This window comes from Colias philodice, chromosome 30 (genome assembly GCF_061535455.1).
Source record: "Colias philodice isolate Cphi_HAF_F1 chromosome 30, ilColPhil1 Martin Lab GWU primary, whole genome shotgun sequence".
NCBI lineage: Eukaryota > Metazoa > Arthropoda > Insecta > Lepidoptera > Pieridae > Colias > Colias philodice.
In genome coordinates this window covers 3,177,510-3,200,163 of record NC_143115.1, presented here as the reverse complement: position 1 = coordinate 3,200,163, position 22,654 = coordinate 3,177,510, and the positions used below count along the sequence as shown (strand labels likewise).

General features: G+C 33.9%; 1 protein-coding gene across 1 annotated transcript; it reads right to left on the bottom strand.

The window, feature by feature from the left end:
- Positions 1 to 870: 870 nt before the first annotated feature.
- LOC149475454 (fatty acyl-CoA reductase 1-like) lies at positions 871 to 22,654 on the bottom strand. The gene is made up of 14 exons (XM_089713273.1): positions 22,557 to 22,654; positions 21,223 to 21,316; positions 20,646 to 20,776; positions 19,521 to 19,608; positions 19,157 to 19,229; positions 16,929 to 17,019; positions 16,021 to 16,166; positions 15,515 to 15,624; positions 14,642 to 14,725; positions 9,715 to 9,823; positions 7,942 to 8,122; positions 7,606 to 7,676; positions 4,132 to 4,389; positions 871 to 1,407 (listed from the first exon to the last, which is right to left on the bottom strand). Exons 2-14 carry the CDS (start codon positions 21,311 to 21,313, stop codon positions 1,311 to 1,313), a joined length of 1,530 nt encoding a protein of 509 aa, XP_089569399.1. The 5' UTR covers positions 21,314 to 21,316; positions 22,557 to 22,654; the 3' UTR covers positions 871 to 1,310.

Here is a 22,654-nt window from a genome sequence, read left to right as displayed (position 1 = left end):
AAATATTAATGCTATTTTGTATTTTGTCTCTTATCCATAATTAAAGTGAAAGCAAACAATGGTAAAGGTATACGTAGTATATTATTATTAGTCTGTGGTAAAGGTATTGAACTTTAAAATTCATTTGAAATGCAGTCTCTTAAATATGCTTACTAAAATAATATTAAGGTAAGTAAATAGTGCATAAATGCATACTAAACAACTTTTCCCATTTGCATTGTATATTTCATTAAATTAATATTATAGGCTGGTGAAGTTTATAAGTTTGTTTGTTGGCACATTTGCAACTAATGAAATTATTTTGAAATTTCTCTTAAATAAAATCAAAAAATTGAAAGTAGCACATTTGTTATTATAAACTAAAAACAGGCATAAACAGAGGATTATTTTTGTAAAATTTTAGTTTTTTTCCGGTCCTGTTTCCGGAAAAATAAAATCCTATAATATGTAATAATAGCACTATTTGCAATATTATTTTTAAATTGCATCTAACGCTAAAAGCTACGTATCAATTCAATTAGTGAATATTGTTGTTCTCGTATCACGGTGCATTTAGACCAAACGAACATAGAGTTAGAGCTAGAGCAAGAGCATTCTTTCGTGATCTTTTAGTGTACGAAAACTCGTATTCAGTGTTGTTCAGTATTAGAACATTGGATAGAATATTTTCAAACGCAATAAGAACAACGAAAGAATGCTCTACGCCTGTTTACACTAAAAGAACTTGACATAGTGGGGTTAGAATGAGCATTCGCTCGTTTGATCTAAACGCACTGTCACAATGTGAATTTGTCGAATGTGTAAAACACACATTCATCACGATACTTGCATTGGATCATGATGAGGAGAAATTGTAAATAATAAACAAAATTCCATATAAAATATTTATTAATTAGAAAACTAATACCTATAATTAACTGCAAAAGCAGGTACAATATTTGAACACAGCATAACAATATAAGGTATAGTCTTTTTATACAAAAAAAATGTGTGCGTGTACTAGTGTACACACGTAAGAAGTGAAACTTCGTTATGACCTTATTTTTCAATAAATAATTTACCATATGCAACTTTACAGAAACGCGTTGAATCACGCGCGGTAGGGATAAGAAAAAAAAGGCGCGTAACGGAAAAATGTCACGCGTAACGAAAAAATGTTACACTAAATTTTTTTCCAACCCCGTTAAAGAAGTTTCACTTCAAAAATTATTGTTTTGAACGATTCTGTTTACAGCTTGGTACTTACACCTTATTCACACATTATCTTGGAAATACAAACCTTGGATTAAATATTATAATATTACTTCTCTTCAGCTCAATAAATTTTGTACAAATTCGGTCGTCCAAAACCACCAGAACACAAAGATATAGAATAACCCATGAGTTATTTTCCGTATGATTTTCATTCTGGAAAAAAAATTCGTAATTATAGGAAAGAAAGAAAACAAACAATATTCGTAGAATAAAACTAAGGGCCGATTTTTCAATGCTTGGATAAAACTTATCCGTCCAATAAAATATTACACGATAATATATTGGACGGATAAGTTTTATCCAAGCTTTGAAAAATCGGCCCTTAGTGAAATAATATTAAACAGGCAGAAATACGTCATTTAGAGTATTTTCTTTTGAATGCGGAAGTCTCTAAAAGTTGCAATAATAATTTCAACAGTCTAATTTCTAGAAACGATGTCACATCAATCATCACTAGGTACATAGTATAAAATAGTCGCTTCTCGCTCTGTCCCTATGTCCCTATGTATGCTTAAATCTTTAAAACTACACAACGGATTGATACGTTTTTTTAATAGATAGAGTGATTCAAGGGGAAGGTTTTAATATAATTTATTAGGTTTTAGACAAAGCGGGTGAAGCCGCGAGCGGAAAGCTAGTATAATATATTTTGAGACTTTTATTGGTAGCAGTAGACCGTACTGTCTCGTTTTTGATTTTATGCTAGAAATTAAAGACTTTAAAACGGATATTAATCTGTCTAGCCCCGGAACCACAGACACAATAGAAAATCTATTGTGTCTGGGACCGATCGGGCCGCTTGTGGCTCAATGGGTTAAACGCGATTTATTCAAATACAAGTAATATACATAATATACCCATAACCCAATATGTATTATATTTAATAGAACAACTGCCGAGTTTCTTGCCGGTAAAAAACTGCTTTCCGAACAGATGCATTTTTAAAATTATATTATGAAATTATTGCAATTAATTCTTCAGTATTTTGACGATTCATTACCGCTTAAGCGAAGTCTAGTTAACATAATGTTTACATAAATGTTTGAGTTTGAGTACGTGTTTAACATTTAACCCAATTAACCAAAAAAACAGAACTATAACGTCATTTTGTACTTTGCGCTTATTTGGAATTTTTAAAACAGCGTAGTCATTTACCAACGTTATCTATATTCAAAATAATGAATTATTTATATTGTAATTGAATAGGAAAAAAACTTTTTGAATATACGAGTATGTACGAATACAAAAATATTTAATTAATTGACAAGTTAATTTATACACGTTGATTTTAATAAATTAAAATATATATTTTTTTGTCGCTTTGATCTAAGTTTTGTCGATATTTGTCTACTATGTATACCTACTATAATATTATTAAGAGAAAAATTTATTTTATTTTCAGGAAGCTCTAGTACCTTCTACTGATCCAAGTTGAAAATTATTTCACCAGAAAAAGAAGACGAAGCTAGAATCATCAAATTAGAAAAATGAAACATTATATTTATGTAACATGATTTACGTTTTTTCACACCTTACATAAGTATATGATTTCAACCTAGGTAGAGTCGGGATAGTATCCATAAATTGAAATCGGGGTTTTTATTGAAACTTATTAACTTAAGTAATATTATCAATACATTATTAACTAGCTGTGCACTCCGGCTTCGCATGTCGCACTATCGACGGTTAGTCGACTCAGAAACCTTCGTGCCGTTGACAAACGCACAAAACATTATTGTATTTCATCACTTTCCGATTCTTTCAAGGACATACAGACATTCATGTTTAAGCTATTTAATTTGTGATTATTTTTGGTACGAATAAAGTGTGTTTTAACTGAATTTGGTTGTTTTATTTATTCGTTTTTGTGAAAATTTGAACAGAAATTTTTAACATGTAAAATGCTAAGAAAAGAAGACACGAATATGCTAAACATATTCGAATATATAGAGACAATATTCATATAATTTACATTATTTCATGTTTATTTCATTTTAAAGCCAACAAATAACAATTGACTCCGTCCTACATTGTTATTCCTGTATTTATCCAAGGTTGTCTGAAATAAATCTCTCGTTCTTAGTTTGAGGTATTTAAATGTTTTCTTTTTATTTAAAAAAAAACTTATCTATACTAATACATATTATAAAGCTGAAGAATTTGTTTGTTTGTTTGAACGCGCTAATCTCAGGAACTACTGGTCCGATTTGAAAAATTCTTTCGGTGTTAAATAGCCCATTTATCGAGGAAGGATATCACCAAACTTAGACCATTAAGAGCGGAGCAATAGGGGTATAACCGCGGGAAATATTGTACAAGATTATTAACCTATCCTACTAATATTATAAATGCGAAAGTTTGTGAGGATGGATGTGTATGTGTATGTTTGTTACTCTTTCACGCAAATACCGAACCGATTACAAAGAAATTTAGCACACATATAGAGGGTTACTTGGATTAACACATAGGTTTTATCCCGGAGTTCGCACGGGAACTACGCGGGTTTTTCTTTGAAAACGCGGGCGAAGCAAAAAATGCGAATATAATTATTTAAAACCACAATTTCAGTTCCATTGACACACAACGCAAATAGGACACGATGCTAAGTTATGCCAATATTAAATACTACTTATAATCAAAATCAAAATACACAATAATTACCTAGCAAATATTATAAATTGCAGATAATTTTACAGTGTTAGCATATTATTTCATAATCATACCTACTTGTGTTTCCACTGCAAGGATACAAATCTATACTCATATTATAAAGCTGAAGAGTTTGTTTGTTTGTTTGTTTGAACGCGCTAATCTCGGGAACTACTATAACATATTATTATGTTTATGTCCGTGTAAATATAGTATAGATTTCCTTACCTCTTATAATGCGCCCTGGCCTTCGGCAAATCTTCATCTTTTTCGTTCAAAACGTATTTCCTGGCCCCATAACATGAGTCCACCATGTAACTCCAATGATCAATGTTCTCTACTTCATAATAGAACTCCTTCTTATCATCTTCCTTCAACACACTTCTCAGTTTAATGAAGTTATCATTGCAGAACGTCCATTGCTGCGTCGTAAAGTATTGTAATGCTATTTGCGCTACGTATATTCTTCGTTGTATTTTGACCAGTCTGAAAAATACGTCTGGGATTATAAGATTGACCGCAACCGCTGTACCGCGGTGTGTGCGGTGAGGCGGGGAGTGGGTAAGAAAGAGCACGAGTTAGAAGTTAGAAAGAAAGAGCAAATAGGGAGTTTCTTGCCGGTTCTTCTCCAGAGATGCTGCTTTCCGAATCGGTAGTACCTAATTGTTAAAAATATGTAATGACGATTCGAAAGTGTTTCTAAAAGAAGTCTAATTGAATATCGGGTTACTTGTAAACCACCAACGACCTAGCAGGACAAGATAGCTAACATCATATTATGTAACAACATTTGTTCTAAGACTTTTGATAATTTGTTAGATTTTATTTTCATACAAAAATAAATACTCATTTAATTTTCCGTTTGAATATTATAAACTCTACGCGCATCCCAAAAATTACGTAAACAAGAAGCGAACGAGAGGGGGAAGGGGGCGTCGCGTCGTCCTTTCGATAATGAATAGAACATATTAGACTTACAAATGTTAAGAGAGTACAATAAAAGCTTAAAAAATCATTAAAAATAATTTATTGCGTTATGCCAATAATCGTAGAACAAATGTGTTACTTATGATGTTAGCTATCTTGTCCTGCGAGGTTGCTGGTGTTTTACAAGTAACCCTGTATAAATGTTTGAGTTTGAGTTTGAAACGGAACTGTCGGTACTCTCCCCCGCCTCGCCGCGCACATACACAAACAGCCCTACAGCCACTGCACTTGTGTGCAGTAGTTACAACTATACACGGTGTCACACACAGTTGTGGTGTAGGTACTTTGATCAAAAGAACGTATATTTTCAGACGCAGAAAACGTAGAATATACTGAGAGGAAAGTCACCAAATATGGAATACCATTTTGTTTAAGGGATATAAACAAAAACTTCATATAAATTAAATCAGTCATGTTTTTTAGTAATTGTAGTCGAGCCAATTTAATAGGCAACATTTGACGTCTATCAATTTTATCTTCGAAGAGAGGTAACCTGCTTAAAAACATCGATTAAAGTGAATTAATCGATTCGGACTTGGAACATATTTTGTCAATCGAACTTGAAACACATGTCAATTGCACGCCTCATAAGCGAAGCGTTGAGGTGGGTACTACTGTCACTTCGCGCAAAACATCTGATTTTTCAAACTTAAAATGTCTTTATGTATCATACATTGCACTTGTAAGATAATACATACACACACATATTAAGAAAAAACACTATTTTTAACGTTCATGATATTTTTGATGTCATTTTTGTTATTTAAACTAGTTAAAAAACAGTTTAAAAAAGTTCTGTCTTGGACGTCCGTGTGTCTGTATGTGCGGATCCTTTTTCTTGTTAACACGATAGCGACCGAAATACTTTACTAATCGAGTCTTTTTTTTTCTCTTACGCTTGAGTATGCTCAGGAATAGAACCCTTTCATTTTTCAGGGTCTGATTCGATGTGGTTTAATTGTTATTAAATAAACAAAAATAATAATTAATAAATATTTATTAAAAAAAATTATGAGGCGTGCACTTTTGGATTTTCCAAATTATTTTAAAATTCATCTCTGCGAATCCCTGTCCCAGTAATGTACTTTCTTTCGTAAATTTAAGGAGCAAAATAAGACAAGTATCAACATAATTAAAAAAAACACGACGCATTTATTAATTTATGATGATTTTTATTCACAAGTAATCAATGCATTCGATTCTAGATGTCAGATTTCGATTTTTGGAGTAACGTCTCTGGTATTTAAAAAGAAAAAAGGTTTATTGACACAAAATTGTAGCGACGTCAGTTATTTAAATCAGAAATTGTTTATTATTTTTTGAATGGTTTATCAGTAAAATCAAATCTTAAAATTACTTGTATCGGTCATTATTATTATAAATATGTAATCGTAATAGAAAAAAGTTAAGCAAAGGTGCAGTTCTAACACAACGAAATAATATATTATCCTATGTCGTCGTTACTAGGTTACGTTGTTAAATTTTGTTGAACTGTCAAATGTTGCCTATTAAAATGGCTCTACTATAACAGTCTTTAAACAAATATATTATTAATTATTATGGTCCGGGAGCCAGCAGCAGATTTTATGACCAAGTTCCTCTCAAGCGGTAATTAGTAAAATGCATCAAAGTATAGTATTATGAAGCCTCGTGAACGTCAGCTGGAGCTCGGTTGGGGGGAAGAGCGGGGGTAGCCTCCCGTATCAGCTGACGGTTTTTCCACCAAGATACAGCCAGCTGACATATATATTTATCCACAGTTACATATAAGCTATCATCAGGTAAATTTTTGTTTGAGAGGAAATAACGGAAAATAAATTTTTCTTTAAATTTAACTTTCATGTTCGAGACACCAGCTGACGTATAATACACCATGTTGTAACCAGCTGACTATTTTTTTTCGTTGAGATATTGGGTTAGCTACAATTTGACAAATTTTTAGCTGAGAGGAAATGAATGAATGAATGTATTTTTTTTCCTATGTGCGTGGGAGGCTACAACCGCTCACCCCCCCAACCGAGCGCCAGCTGACGTTCACGAGGCTTTATAATACTATACTCTCATGCGTCTGACGAATTATCTCTTGAGAGGAAATAGTTAACCAAATTTGCACCTGGCTCCCTAACCATTAAGTAAGCGGCTGACTGCGAGTGATGAGAAAGGAATAGTATAGAGACTTACAAACATTAATTTACCTAAATCAAAAAGGGTATTAGTCAGTTCAATAAAGAAACGAATCTTCAATGGCGGCCAAAGCTGACTTTGACAGATGGTAGGATCACCAAAAAAGAAAATAAAAATAACGTAAATTGATAATTATTTTATTAATTATTTCAAATTGTTTGTTGACAAACTTTTTTGTTATTGTATTTGTGTATTTATATGAATTATCATATTTACGTATACAGAATGTAATAAAATCCCCATAATACTTGTAATAAGCCCATAAAACTGAACAACTTTTCCCAAAGAACATATTTTGTCAAATTCCAATAAAACATTATTTACTTTCGCAAATGCATAATTGTCATTGTAAATTTATGATAAAAACTATTATAGGGAAAATCAAATACATTTTAGTGATTTTATTTTTCCATTTTTTTTTGCATACCGTACGGCCGTGTGTGAGCGAGAGGGAATGATAAGCGCCGCCATTGAAGATTCGTTTCTTTAAAGAACTGACTAATAAATAAAATAAACATAAAGAATACTTACAGTGGTTTTTTCCCCATTAAGTACAACAGTAAATCAATAAATAAAGATGGCAACAAATGTTCGAATAAAACCTGAAAAAATATTATAAATTATATGATTATAACTACATATATAAAAACTCTATATTTCGAAAAATATGTTTGTTCATTTTATACGGTGCATTTACATCAAAGCTAGAGAAAGAGCAGTCTTTTGTGACCTTTTAGTGTAAACGAAAACTCGTATTCAGTGTTGTGTGGCTTGAAGGCATAGCATGCAATAGCTTTACCACGGCAGTCCCCGAGTGCCACACGTCTTTTTTTGTTTGTACCATAAACTAAATAAATAAAAACTCACACTAATATTATACCGCAGTTTGGAACTCGAAACTTTAGGGTTATTCGAGACCCACATAATATCATCGAATGGCACGATATCCAGCATAGCAATACCATTGTCGACCATCTCCTGCATTGTAATCGTGTTCAAAGACCCAGCACATACGTTGTAGATGGGGATATCGTCTGTTGGTTCTAATCTGTAAATATAGAATATGGACAAACATATTTTATTCACAAACATTATAGAATCTAATTTTAGCCGGAAATGCTGATTTCAGAAAGTACGAAAAAAATATGACTTATTAAGATTTTAGTAATTATATTTATATATTATTATTTGCCACTTCATAATTTGTTTCTTGGCTGAAAAATATTCTATATTTTGTCTATAATTTGCCCATTATAAAGGTTTTTTCACAGGCCGTTTTTGGAATTCAATGTCGAAGCTTTACGCAGACGCCAGATATTAGTAAAATTATTAGACTCCCGTCTGTTTTGACGTAATATTTCAATTTAAACGATCAATTTACTAGTACTTGGTTGAAAAAAATACACCAATATACCTAGCTAATTTTCATTCAAAACAATCCACTCCAACACGCATATTTTTGTAGTTTTTCGAAATAGTTAGGCGTGATTTTTGTTTTAAAATGCGTGGTATTTTTTCACATATTTTTATTCTGTTTGTGTCTAATTTATAATATGTATAATATTTAAGAATATAATAATAAAATTTTATTAAACAAATGTATATTTTGTTTACTCTTTCGGTTAATCACGTTGGTTATTTTAAATTATTCATTATGAATTAATAATTGAATTATGGGTTATTAATTATTAGATAATAATAGATTTAATTTACATTAATTATTAAACAATATATAGGTTACAAAGTTAATTAGGTATTCTAATATTTTAAAACGCAGTTCGATGAAAAACCATAGACGTAGGGTATTAGCACAGTATTACAATATCTATAATTATATTGTAATAATACTGTATTACAATATCTATATATTGTAACACAGTATTACAATATCTATATATTGTAATACTGTATTACAATATCTATATATTGTAACACAGTATTACAATATCTATATATTGTATTACCTACCTATATTTAAAAGTTTAAACATGATAGCTTAGTAGAAGTTTATTTAAAGGTCTATTCAAACTAGAGCTGTATCCGCTGACCGCTACCGTCTATACTTATATACTCATAATATTATAAAGCTGAAGAGTTTGTTTGTTTGAACGCGCTAATCTCAGGAATTACTGGTCCGATTTGAAAAATTCTTACAGTGTTAGATAGCCCATTTATCGAGGAAGGTTATAGTCTATATATCATCACACTAAGACCAACAGAAGCGGAGCGGGTAAAACCGCGGGGCACAGCTAGTCTCTTACATAGTATATTACTAGCGGTCCACCCCGGCTTCGCCCGTGGTACCTACATGTTTAAACTATCCTATTTATTTATTTATTTACTCTTTATTGTACAAAAGTCTTTTAAAATAAAAGTACAACAAATCCATTCAAAATGTACAAATGGCGGCCTTATGGCTCAAAGCCATCTCTGCCAGGCAACCTTCAACCTATCTCTCAAGTTGGATCGAACTGCACATGGTGTGCGAATTTTATTATAATCGGTTAAGTGGTTTAGGAGTCCATTGAGGACAAACATTGTGACACGAGATAGAGACTCTAATCGGCGTCTAGACCCACGCGCGAGTACGGCGGTAGCGGATACCGCTCTAGTTTAAATAGGCCTTAATTGATAACTCACTTTTTAGTTCCCCGAATCCAGGCCGCGGCTATAAAGTTTTTAATAGCGACATCTACGGGAATATAATCTGCTCTCAGATCTGGGTCTGATAACAAAGAACGTAGAATACCTGAAAATATATTAATTTTATTAAAACTCCATAACTTAAAACATGATTCATTATCATCATCAGCCCATATACGTTCCCACTGCTGGGATACGGGCCTCCTATGTGTACAGGCCATTAGTCATTCAGTCGTTGTCTAGCTGAGGCGTCGTATGCGCGTGCGATGCCTATGCTGCGTTCGCCTACGCCCGAGACCGCTCGCGGTAAAAACAATTCCACAGTGCCTAACAGTGATATACAATGTAGTCAATGCTGCGTAGTAATAAATGAACTATTGTCCTTTATATCTAATAAAGTAGACACCCTTCCGGAGACCGCAATTATTCAAATTTGTACCAGTGCATATGGATATGAGGAAATCGAAGCTGCAAGAACAATCGTTTATAAGTTGCTTACACCGTCGAAGAAATTAATGAGGCGAAAGGAAGGCTCGGAACAAAAAAGTTTGCAAGAAATTATCAAACTAATTAAGGAGACCGAACCTGAGTCCTTGCCATGTTTTGTTGCAAAAAACTTAAATAAACTCCCACCTGTGACGTTCGACCATATTGATGTGACGACTTTCTTAAAAGAAATGACTTTATTAAAAAATGACGTAGCCAATATGAAGGCCAAAACTACTTGTTTGAAAGAATCATCCAAACAGAACGCAGATATTGAATATTTGAGACAAGATATTGTGGAAGTTAAACGTATGATTTCTTGTTTACAAGAAATTCATCAAACGTCTCAATCATTAGTCATCGAACGCAATGTGCAAAACAAAGAAGCGACCGCGAATGCATTAGCGATCTCCGTCACTCCCGTATCGCGGCCGAAGCAGGCGCCTCCTCTCGCACCGGTGTCAACAGCTGCGCCCGCGCTCTCTTCTCCACGCATGCAGACCGCCGCTACAACGATCCCCCTCCCGCCTGTGGAACTTGCGCCCATTCAATATCTTGTAGCAAGCGATAACAACAATGTAAAAGAATTAAATCAAATGCGACGCTTTGAATGTAACGAAAACAATGTTATGTCATTAAATGTGTATCCACATCTTAGTCAAACTGCAAAGCCGTCTTATAGTGAGGTAACAAAATCGAATGATGGTTTTACGATAGTTTCAAGTAAAAAGCGTAATAAAAATAAGTTTTATAATCGTAATGGTACCGCAGAGTTATCTAGTAAGTTGCGCGTTGCGGAATTAACCTCTGCTGTCTATGTGTCACGAGCTAGTAAAACAACTACAGCTCGTGACATAATGGAATATATAAATGACATGGGCGAGGAGTGTTTAAATGTTGAATTATTGCCCCAAAAACAGGAAACACAATTTGTTTCTTTTAAAATAGTAATTAATAAAAGTAAATTAGACCGCCTGCTTAGTGCCGATTTTTGGCCTAAGGGAATTAAATTTAGACGTTTTCGCGATTTTGTGCCAAGGAACAATACAAGTAGTTCTAAAAATATTAATAATGGACGATAAATCATTTACTTATTGTATAACTTCTTATAACTGTAAATCAGTTAAACGATCGATTAATTATATTCGTGATTTAATTAAGTATACCGATATACTCATTTTACAGGAGACATGGCTTTTGCCACATGATTTGAATTATATAAATGAAATAAATAGTGAGTACAGTGGCGTGGCCAAGTCGTCCGTGGACACGTCCACGGGAATATTGAGGGGCAGGCCCTATGGTGGGTTGGCCATATTGTGGAATAAAAATAAATTCCCTTTTGTAACTCCTATTCAGTGTGCTAATAATCGTCTTGCGGCTGTTCGAATACTAATAGGGAGTAAGTTAATGTTATTAATTAATGTATATATGCCAGTTGATAATAAGGACAACATGACGGAGTTCATTGATTGCTTGGCCGAAATAAGTGCTATTATTGACGAGTCGGACACTCAATGTGTTTATATTATGGGAGACTTTAATGCCCATCCTTCCGCCGAGTTTGGCCAGGAGTTAATTAAATTTTGTAAGGATATGTTGTGGGAATGTGCAGATTTAAATATACTCGGCATAGATTCTAGTCATTTTACATATATTAGCGAAGCACATGGCTGTCAGAGATGGTTGGACCATTGTTTGACGACAAAAGCCGCATGGCAAACAATAGCGAAGGTAAATATTCACTACGACGTTGGGTGGTCGGATCACTATCCATTAAGTATTACATGTCGAATATCTGACGAGATTATACCAACAATCATCTCTGACAGTAATGTGAATAGACTGAATAGCTTTAATAGAATTAAGTGGGGTGTAAGAACGGAGGAACAGATTAGGAGTTTTCAAAAGTATTGCTGTGATAAATTGGACAGTTTCTGTGATATTTTTATTTGTAAATGTAGTAGTATGCACCAATGTAAACATCTTGATGAGCATCATTTATATATTAATAGATTATACGATCATATTGTGAATATTTTACAAAAAGCTGCTATTTCTAGTGGAAGCGTAGTAAACAAAACGAAAAATAGGAAACATGTAGTAGGCTGGAATTTTCATGTTAGAGAGAGCCACCAGGTAGCTAGATATTGCTTTAAGGAGTGGGTGGAATCGGGCAAACCTATATATGGACCTTTATATGATAATATGAGAAAGAGCCGTATAATATTTAAAAATAAAATTCAGTGGTGTCAGAAAAATGAAGATCGTATTAAGATGAATATATTAGCTACATGCAGTAAAAACAAAAACTTCGTAAAATTTTGGCAAACTACAAAAAAGCTTAATGGTAGAGAGAGTAGATCGGTTTCTGTAGATGGTGTGCAAATGTCAGATCAGATTGCAGAGATATTTGCTAATAAATTCAAAAGTAAGCCTCTCCCTGTAAAGAGTGTGCCCGGTGTTGAGACCGTCAATCACAACGAGCCAGTAACTATATATAAGGAATCATGCATAAAATTTACTCATAAAGATGTTAAAAAAGCCATAAAAAGCATACAAAGGGGAAAATCACCCGGCTATGATGGTCTCAGCATTGAGCATATAATTTGGGGAAGTGAGAAGTTGGTCGAACATTTGTGCAACCTATACAACAAGTGCATAAAATATTCTTATTTGCCCAAAAATTTGATAAGAACAATAGTTGTGCCTATTGCTAAAAATAAAAGCGGTAATCTAGGCGATTCGTCTAACTATAGGCCTATATCTTTAGGAACTATATTAAGTAAAGTGCTGGAGCGTCTTATTCATCCTGAAATACAGAGATCATTAAATATTAATGAAGCACAGTTTGGTTTTCGTCCTGGACTATCAACGGACGCAGCTATTTTTAGCCTAAAGAGTACCATAAATTACTATAAGCAACACAAAACATCGGTGTATGCTTGCTTTTTAGATCTTAGTAAAGCTTTTGATCTGGTAAATTATGGTATTCTTTGGGATAAACTGGAAGCAACAGGAGTTTCTTACAGTGTAGCGCGTCTGTTGAGATTCTGGTACGGAAATCAAACAAATTATGTCAGATGGGGCGACTCCATGTCTAGCGGGTATAGGTTAGAATGTGGAGTACGTCAAGGAGGGCTAACCTCTCCGGACCTGTTCAATCTTTATATAGATGGATTGATTGGCGAGCTCAGGGGAACCAGGGTTGGATGTCATCTTGGCGACGTGTGCGTAAACAATTTAAGTTATGCCGACGACATGGTTCTGCTGAGCCCTTCAATTAAGGGTCTGAGAAAATTACTCTCAATTTGTGAGAATTATGCTAATTCTCACGGCTTGAAGTATAACGCTTTAAAGACCGAATTGATGGTATTTAGATATGGACAGGGACCGGAGAGAATACCTGGGTTATTTTTGAATGGTTCTCCTGTTAAAATCGTGGAACAATTTAAATATTTGGGTCACATTTTGACGGGGGATCTAAAAGACGATTCAGATATTGAAAGAGAGCGCAGGGCCCTTGCAGTCCGGAGCAACATGCTGGCGCGAAGATTTGCCAGGTGCACTACTGACGTTAAAAAATTGTTATTTAAAACATATTCCATGTGCATGTATACGTGTCAATTGTGGTGTAACTTCACAAATAAAGCGATTTCTTCATTGAGAGTGCAGTATAATAACGCATACAGACTCTTTATGAAACTGCCCAGGTTCTGTAGTGCATCTGGCATGTTTTTGGAGACGAGGGTCCCGGATTTCATGGCCATAATGAGATCTCGTATTGCAAATTTTTGGGAGAGAATGAGACGCTCCAGTAATAGTATTCTGGTGGCTGTCTCTAACTTTTATGACAATCCTTTACTTCTGTACTGGTGCAAAGTTCATTCATCATATTATTATGCTAGGGATAAACCTATAAAGCCGGGAAAAAACTATAAATGATGCTCTAATTGTCTTTGATTTTTTTTGTATTTTATTTTGATTGTAATTTGTAACTTGCATATGGGAAGGGACATTTCCTGAAATAAAACAATTTTATTTTATTTTATTTTTTATTTTATTTTATTTTTTATTATCCACCACGCTGGCCAAGTGCGGGCAGATGTCACATGTCGTCGAACGTTTGATTCTTCGTAGATGTTCAAAACATGATTGTGTTAATCTAAATGTGTTTGTTATATTAGGCTAATAACGTTTGGTTCTGAAATTCATTAAATAATTACTAGTTCAAGAACGAATTTGATAATTTTTTTGATAAAATGTGAATGTGTGTATATAAAATTTACGCTATTGTGCTATTCAAACCAGAAAGTCTAAGAATGTATAGATGTACGTTTGTTTGGAACCAAGGGAACAGGAGCTATGCGGGTTTTTCTTTGACTACGCGGGCGAAGCCGCTGGCGGAAAGCTAGTAAGTAATTATGGTAACATTTACCTTTAGCGTTGGCTATCATAATGCCAAGAGGACCGTTTAAGGACGCATTCCAGCCTGGTATGGGCTCCACATTTGCGGATATAACTGAAATTAACACCGAATAAGTATAACCAATAAAATCTATAAATAATCAAAGTCAATTAAGTTTTAATTAAGTACACCTGTATCTATACTAATATTATAAAGCTGAAGAGTTTGTTTGTTTGCTTGTTTGAACGTGCTAATCTCAGGAACTACTGGTCCGATTTGAAAAATTCTTTCGGTGTTAGATAGCCCATTTATCGAGGAAGGCTATATATCATCACGCTAAGATCAAAAGGGGCTGAGCAATGCGGGTGAAACCGCGGGGAACAGCTAGTTGTAAATATAGCTTATAAGAAAGATGAGGTCTTATTGGGTAAAGGACGAAGACATGCATAGTGACCAAAGATTTCAAGTTATTTTATAACAAGCATCAATAGTATATTATTAGCATTCAGGGATCACGTACATATCCAACGATGACAGAATTTTCGAAATCGGTCGAGTAGTTCCTGAGATGAGCATGTTCAAACAATCTACTTCAACAAAAACAATTGAGCTATATAATATCATAAGTTTTCTAAATATTAGTTATCTGAAGCTCTCTCTTTTCTGTCTACCAATCAGTAAAATATAATATGACTAGCTGTGCCCCGCGGTTTGAACCACAGTGCTCCACTCCTGTTGGTCTTAGCGTGATGATATATAGCCTATAGCGTTCCTTAATAAATGGGCTATCTAACACCGAAATAATTTTTCAAATCGGACGAGTAGTTCCTGAGATTAGAGCGTTCAATCAAACTCTTCAGCTTTATAATATTATAAGTAATAAGTATAGATTGCATAAATTACCTATGGATGGTCGAAGAATTACAGCTGGTAGTTTTCCACAATTCTCATAAACGACGTGTTCTGCTAGTTGTTTCATAAACACGTAAGTATTGGGTAGAACTCCTAAATACCTAGAAATAATAAAAGTTTGTGTGGATATAATATGTATGTTTGTCATGAAACTACTGGACAGGTTTGGATGAAATTTTATACTACTATAGGTTATCAGAATAACACATGTGCTATAGAAATATGTATTAAACTATTAACAATGGATATCTCAATACATTTATTAAGTACAAACACTTTTTAGCAAATAAAGTTTTTACGAGCACGCGTCACAATTAAAAGATTCAGTATAAAAAATAATACAGTGAAATAGAAATACTCTTATTATAGTTTAAATAAACTATGTCATTAATATAAATTAGAAATAACATTGGGCCCAGAACACTGCCTTGAGGTACACCTAATTTTGTAACAATACATTCCGATCAATTTCCTTTCATAAAACCATAACTACTTACTTAGGTGTAAGAGCCTTCAACTCCTGAGGGTCTACAGATTCGCATATAGCGAGCGTGTCCCTCCAGTCAGCGTGGGGGGGATACATGACTTCCTCTATCGTCTCCCGATTGGTGTTCGAGTAGCCTGTGGATACGTGGATGAAGCTCTGGAAATTGCCATATGTTCTTTAATTATTGAATGTTTTTAATAATATAATATTATCTGCGAAAGCGTGTTTGTTCTTCTGTTGTTTGTTCTTATTTCACATCGCAACGGATCGATTTATGATATACTAGCTGCCCGCCCGCGGCTTCGCCCGCTTTGTCTAAAACCTAAAGAATTATATACTAAAACCTTCCTCTTGAATCACTCTATCTATTAAAAACCGCATAAAAATCCATTGCGTAGTTTTAAAGATTTAAGCATACAAAGGGACATAGGGAAATTGAGACAGAGAAAGCGACTTTGTTTTATACTATGTAGTGATTCTTTGTTAGGCATATTGTGGTAGATGTCTTTCATATTTAATGTTTATGGCATTAAATGCAATTTAAATGAATAATAAAAAAATTAAGCACTATTAAAAAGTACGCAATACACTCTACTCGACTCTATTTCGATCAGAAAATATTATATTTCAATTTGTTGATCCTTAAATAAAAATACGTGTGGCACTCGGGGACTGCCGCGGTAAAGCTATTGCATAGCATGCCTTCAAGCCACACCTCCGCGCCCGTCGGAGTGGGGAGCGTGAGGTTTTTTCGTTACGGAATTTCTCGATTCGGTCCCCGCGCTCAAGGCCCGCGATAGAAGCTATGCACTAGCTTAATAATGTATCATGTTGAGAATTAAAGAAAAAATAATAATAATGAATGAATAATGCATAGCTAACTCATCAAAATGAATGAATGAATAATGAATAACTCACTTCAAGATTATGCATTTCTTTCGCCAAATCAACAATCTCTTTCGTCGCTCGTAAGTTTAATTTTGCTGCTACTTGTAACTCATCATTGAATCTGGAAATTATATTTAATAAAATTATGAAAATTTCATGCAACGACAACAAATTACATATATATAAGCTATCTAGTGATACTATGAGTGCTCCGGCATTGTTCGGATCAACTTGAAATAAAAAAAAGACGTGTGGCACTCGGGGACTGCCGCGGTAAAGCTATTCCATAGCATGCCTTCAAGCCACACCTCCGAGCCCGTCGGAGTGGGGAGCGTGAGGTTTTTTCGTTACGGAATTTCTCGATTCGGTCCCCGCGCTCAAGGCCCGCGATAGAAGCTATGCAATAGCTTAAAAATATGGGTTATTTTTAAGCTATTGCATAGCTTCTAGCGTTAGGCCTATTCAAACTACAGCGGTATCCGATATACTCTTATCCCGATGGCACGAGATTAAATCTCTTACGTACGTTACCGATACCGAGGCTGTTCGCTACCGTACTCGTATTGGTACGCGATTAGAGTCTCTATAATATACTATGTAAGAGATTAAATCGCGTGCCCAATCCCCATCGGGATACTATCGTAGCGGATACCGCTGCAGTGCAGAGCCCGTGGGTATCTATGCAAGATTTCCCCACTTAAAAAAAAGCCTTTACTTGCTAATGATGTACCTATAGCTTTCGTGTAGTGAAAGAATTTTATAAATACAGGTTTTGTAATTTGTATCCCATCAAAAACATCCTGTAAAAAACCCAAGTCTCGCAGCTCAGTCTTTCTACCGTCAAAAGTTGTGAGATCCATGTAATACCAAGTCGGTTAATCTATTTAGTGTCTACTTGAAGGACCTTCTGTCTTAAGTTATTACATAAGTTATTATCATGCCAATATTAAAAATATTTAACGTTTTAAACAAATAGATCGACTTGGACATCGCTTGATTTGATTATTAGTATGTATCACACTACACAGCACGACGGGCCAGCGACCAACAGGAACGAGAGTTTCAATCGCGTGAGGCGCGAGAGACTAAAGAATCTAATATAATATTGTAATATTCATTTTCTTTCATGCGATGTCCAAGTCGATCTATTTGTTTAAAAAATTAAATATTTTTAATATTGGCATGATAATAACTTATGTAATAACTTAAGACAGAAGGTCCTTCAAGTAGACACTAAATAGATTAACCGACTTGGTATTACATGGATCTCACAACTTTTGACGGTAGAAAGACTGAGCTGCGAGACTTGGGTTTTTTACAGGATGTTTTTGATGGGATCTCACTTCTTTTTGTGGAGCCTTTCTTTTTGATACCACCACCAACCACCAACTGCATAAATAACTTTGTAATCCCATATATTTATATGGGATTACAAAGTTATTGATGCAGTTGGTGTATTTGGAAAACTGGACCGAAATTACAAAATATTTAAGTTTTCCCATGATTAAGACACTAAACTCTATATGTATTCCAAATATGAAGCTTCTAAGTCTGCTAGAAGTGCCTTGGACTTTTGATGATCGGTGAGTCAGTGAGTGACAAAATTTAGAAACTTTAACAAGTTGTCATTCTTAAACTACTGGTTCAAATTGACTGAAATTTTAAATATTCCGTGTTTATACAATGCCGGATTAGTTACTGAAGATTCAGGTTTCTTGCTTTATCCACAACCGAATTATAGGGGGTCGAAAAAGGCCCGAATTGCTTCGAGAAAAAGATGGTACGGCCGTGCCGCTTTTTTTTTGCTCGACTTGGCGGGGGCACTGCCGTGCCCCCAGATGAAAACATAACATACAGATACCTATATCTATTTACAAAAACAAACAAATTTAGGAAAATTTTGTGCTTTTGGATTTTGTAATATTGAAATTGTATAAAAGATCATCTCTATCAATTACAATACACGGCATCAGATTTTAACCATTGTTTACTTACTGACTTACATTTACTTCAACTTAAACCGGCCACTCACCTACAGCAGGGGCAATATTGGAATTGCACCCTTAATTGGCTCTTAATTGTGTATAGGCAAGCAGGGGCAATTTAGAGAACAGTTGAAATTGCTCCGACCGCCGAGCAACCAAGATTGTTCCAATATTGCCCCTGCGGCAGTTACGTGAGTGAGCTTTAGGGAGCAATGCAATTTAAGTCAGTCAGTCAGTCAATCAGAAAGAGACTTAATTTTAGTGTTGACTTACCTAACACTCGCAGCCACGTGAAAAACTATGTTAACTCGGTTAATCAGCAACATCCTATCTTCATCAGAGAGACCTGCAAGGAAAATAATATTAATTATACATATATAAAGCATTTGAATGCCATAAAACCAAAAATATAAATTCAATTAATTATACATCTAAAAATAGAATAGAATAGGATAGGATGAAATGTAAATTTTAAATTCAAATATTTGAATTTGAATTTAAAAACCGCTCTATGTGCGATTATGCGAATATCTATGAGGATGAGTGCACTGTACATATCAAAGTACTTAAGATATTATATTAAAGAAATTTTCAATATATTTTATGGTTGTTTTATAAGGTTAAATGCATGAATTACCTAGTCCAAATTCAGCAATATCACCAGCTACGAAAAATACTTTTTCCTTAAAAACATTAGGCATTTCCTTGCGAAGACGCTCGAAGCACTGTAAGAAGAATTATAAATAAGTTAAATATTTAGTTGAATAGTATACCTAGTCTTATTTATATATAACCTATGTTTAATATTTTGAAGTCTTAAAAAACCTTATTTATTTATTTATATATATATTAAAAGTAATGATAAAAAAATAATGTATTTGGCTATGATTAGGCCTGCATCCATTCTAAGTGGAGACGAAAATGTTTCCATGTTTTTATAATAGAGCAAAAAGATTATTATCATTAAGCTAACCTAGCTGTATACCTAGTACATGTGTGTTTATGGCATTTAATATCATGATTATTTTTTGCTTTTTTCTTCTAGCAATATGGATATCAAATGATTATTTTTCCGACCCAAATATCGACCAATAGAATTGCACCATTCGACGTCACGTGGTACAACCTACATGGTATTATACTGATAATTTTTTGAAAATTTTCTCTGGTCGTTGACGTCAAACTGACAGGTTCAATTCAATTGTGAAATTATTGGCCGACATTTGGGACGGAAAAATAATCTCCCGAATACCACACGAGCTTCAAAATTATCTGGCATTTCCCTCAAGGTTCCCTGCAAACAAATAAAGTCGTCAAGTTTTGCAGGAAAAATCACTCGCGCTTCGCGCTCGTGATTTTTTAACCTTGACTAAAACCTTGACTCCTTCATTTGTTTGCAACGAACCTATCGGAAAATACCCGATAATTTTGAAGCTCTTGTGGTATTATAAGTGAAAATTTCTAAAACGATCAATATTATAATTAAACTAAAACTTATAACAATCAAATTTTTTCGTAACGGTGCATCTATATCAAATGAACATAGAACTAGAGCTAGAGCAAGAACATTCTTACGTAATCTTTTAGTGTTAACAAAAACTCGTATTCAGTGTTGTTCAGTATTAGAACATTGCATAGAATCTTTTAGAACGCACTAAGAACAACGGAAGAATGTTCTACGCCTGTTTACACTAAAATAATTGTGTGGTTAGAATGAGCATTCGTATACACCGTAAAAATAATTCTTATTATGATTACTTACCGAGCTTTTATACAAATCTGCTAGTCTATCTTCTGATTTGACTCCCTTCTTGCTCCTGAGGAGCAAGTATATCCTTTCTAAATCCGTACATGAGTAAAGGAGTTTCTCAATCAACACTTTTCCCATGAATCCTGAAATTTAAAGATAAAACTGTATGAATTATGGTAGCTGATAACAGTTTACAGTTAAGTCAAAGAAATTGAGCCAATCATTTTAACCAAAAAGTGGAGAATGCAGACTCGGGTGCAAAATGTAAATTAAATTTTGTATATAACAGCTTTCCGTCCACTACTTCGACCACGATGTTTAAAACTTATAAAATTAACACTTCAATCTTCTCTTTGAATCTCTCTATCATATGACATAGCAATAAAGAGTCCACTTAGAAAGATCTTACAAAGAAGGCATTAGGAAAAGAACTCTTTCTACTACCTATGCTATTACTTAGTTATTCTATTCAATTGTAATTTATGTTATTTTTCCGTTCGTATTATTGGTACAATGAGGTGTCATAAATAAATAATTGTATTGTTTTCAACAATCTATTTTATATACAAAATAGAAAAACTTGACTTACCAGAACCTCCAGTTATAAAAATCGTCTTCCCTTTGTAAAACTCCTTGATTCTGGGTACATCTTGCAAGTCACGGTCCTCCAGGAACGTCATTTTCTAAATAATAAATATAGTTAAAAAAACAAGCTTTATTAAGATAAACTCTTGCAATTAATATTGTATTGTCACCGATCCTTGATAAGAGTACAAAGTTTGAATGAAATCTGTCCGTTTAAAGTGGGTCAAAATCCATACTAATATTATAAATGCGAAAGTAACTCTGTCTGTCTGTCTGTTACTCAATCACGCCTTAACTACTGAACCAATTTGCATGAAATTTGGTATAGAAATATTTTGATACTCGAGAAAGGACATAGGATAGGTTTTATCCCGGAAATCCTACGGGAACGGGTTTTTCTTTGAAAACGCGGGCGAAGCCGCGGGCGGAAAGCTAGTTGAGTATAAAGGAGTCGTTTACATACAGTCATACAGGTGAAGCTAATAAGCGTTTTAATAAGATATATTTATTTTTAGTTATTTCTTTTAATTAAAATTCTATATGTATAAGAAGTATTGTAGTACTACGATTTCTTAAGGTAAAGTTCTATAGAAATATTATCTGACATTCAATGTTGTGTATTTAATCTCTTATTATAAGGCGAATTGTTTTGTTTTAGCACAAATTTGAATTGTTAAAACTTAATATATTTGAGGTGAAACTTCTTTATCGGGGTTGGAAAAAAATTTAGTGTAACATTTTTTCGTTACGCGTGACAATTTTCCGTTACGCGCCATCTTTTTCTTATCCCTACCACGCGTGATTCGACGTATTTCTGTAAAGTTGCATATAGTAAATTATTTTTTGAAAAATAAGGTCATAAAGAAGTTTCACTTCTTACGTGTGTACACTAGTACACGCACACATTTTTGAAGTGAAACTTCTTTATCGGGGTTGGAAAAAAATTTAGTGTAACATTTTTTCGTTACGCGTGACATTTTTCCGTTACGCGCCATCTTTTTCTTATCCCTACCACGCGTGATTACGTATTTCTGTAAAGTTGAATACCTATAGTAAAATATTTTTTGAAAAATAAGGTCATAAATAAGTTTCACTTCTTACGTGTGTACACTAGTACACGCACACATTTTTTTTATTACTGTTCAATAAAAAATACATAAACGAAATCCAAACACGACACGTGAATTTAACTCAGACATTCCATATTTTATTTTATAATATTAAATTATTATTACATCCAACAAAACCAATAAAACTATTAAATAGTATAGGTATGTACTTATGAAAAAACAATTAATGTTATTAAAAAATATAAGTATTTAAACCACAAAAACCTACCTTAACGAAAACTCCTAGTGTACCAGGACTATTGTGACAATCAAATAAATATAATAAAATAAAAATAGAGGTTTTTTTAATGTGCTATTGAATGTAGA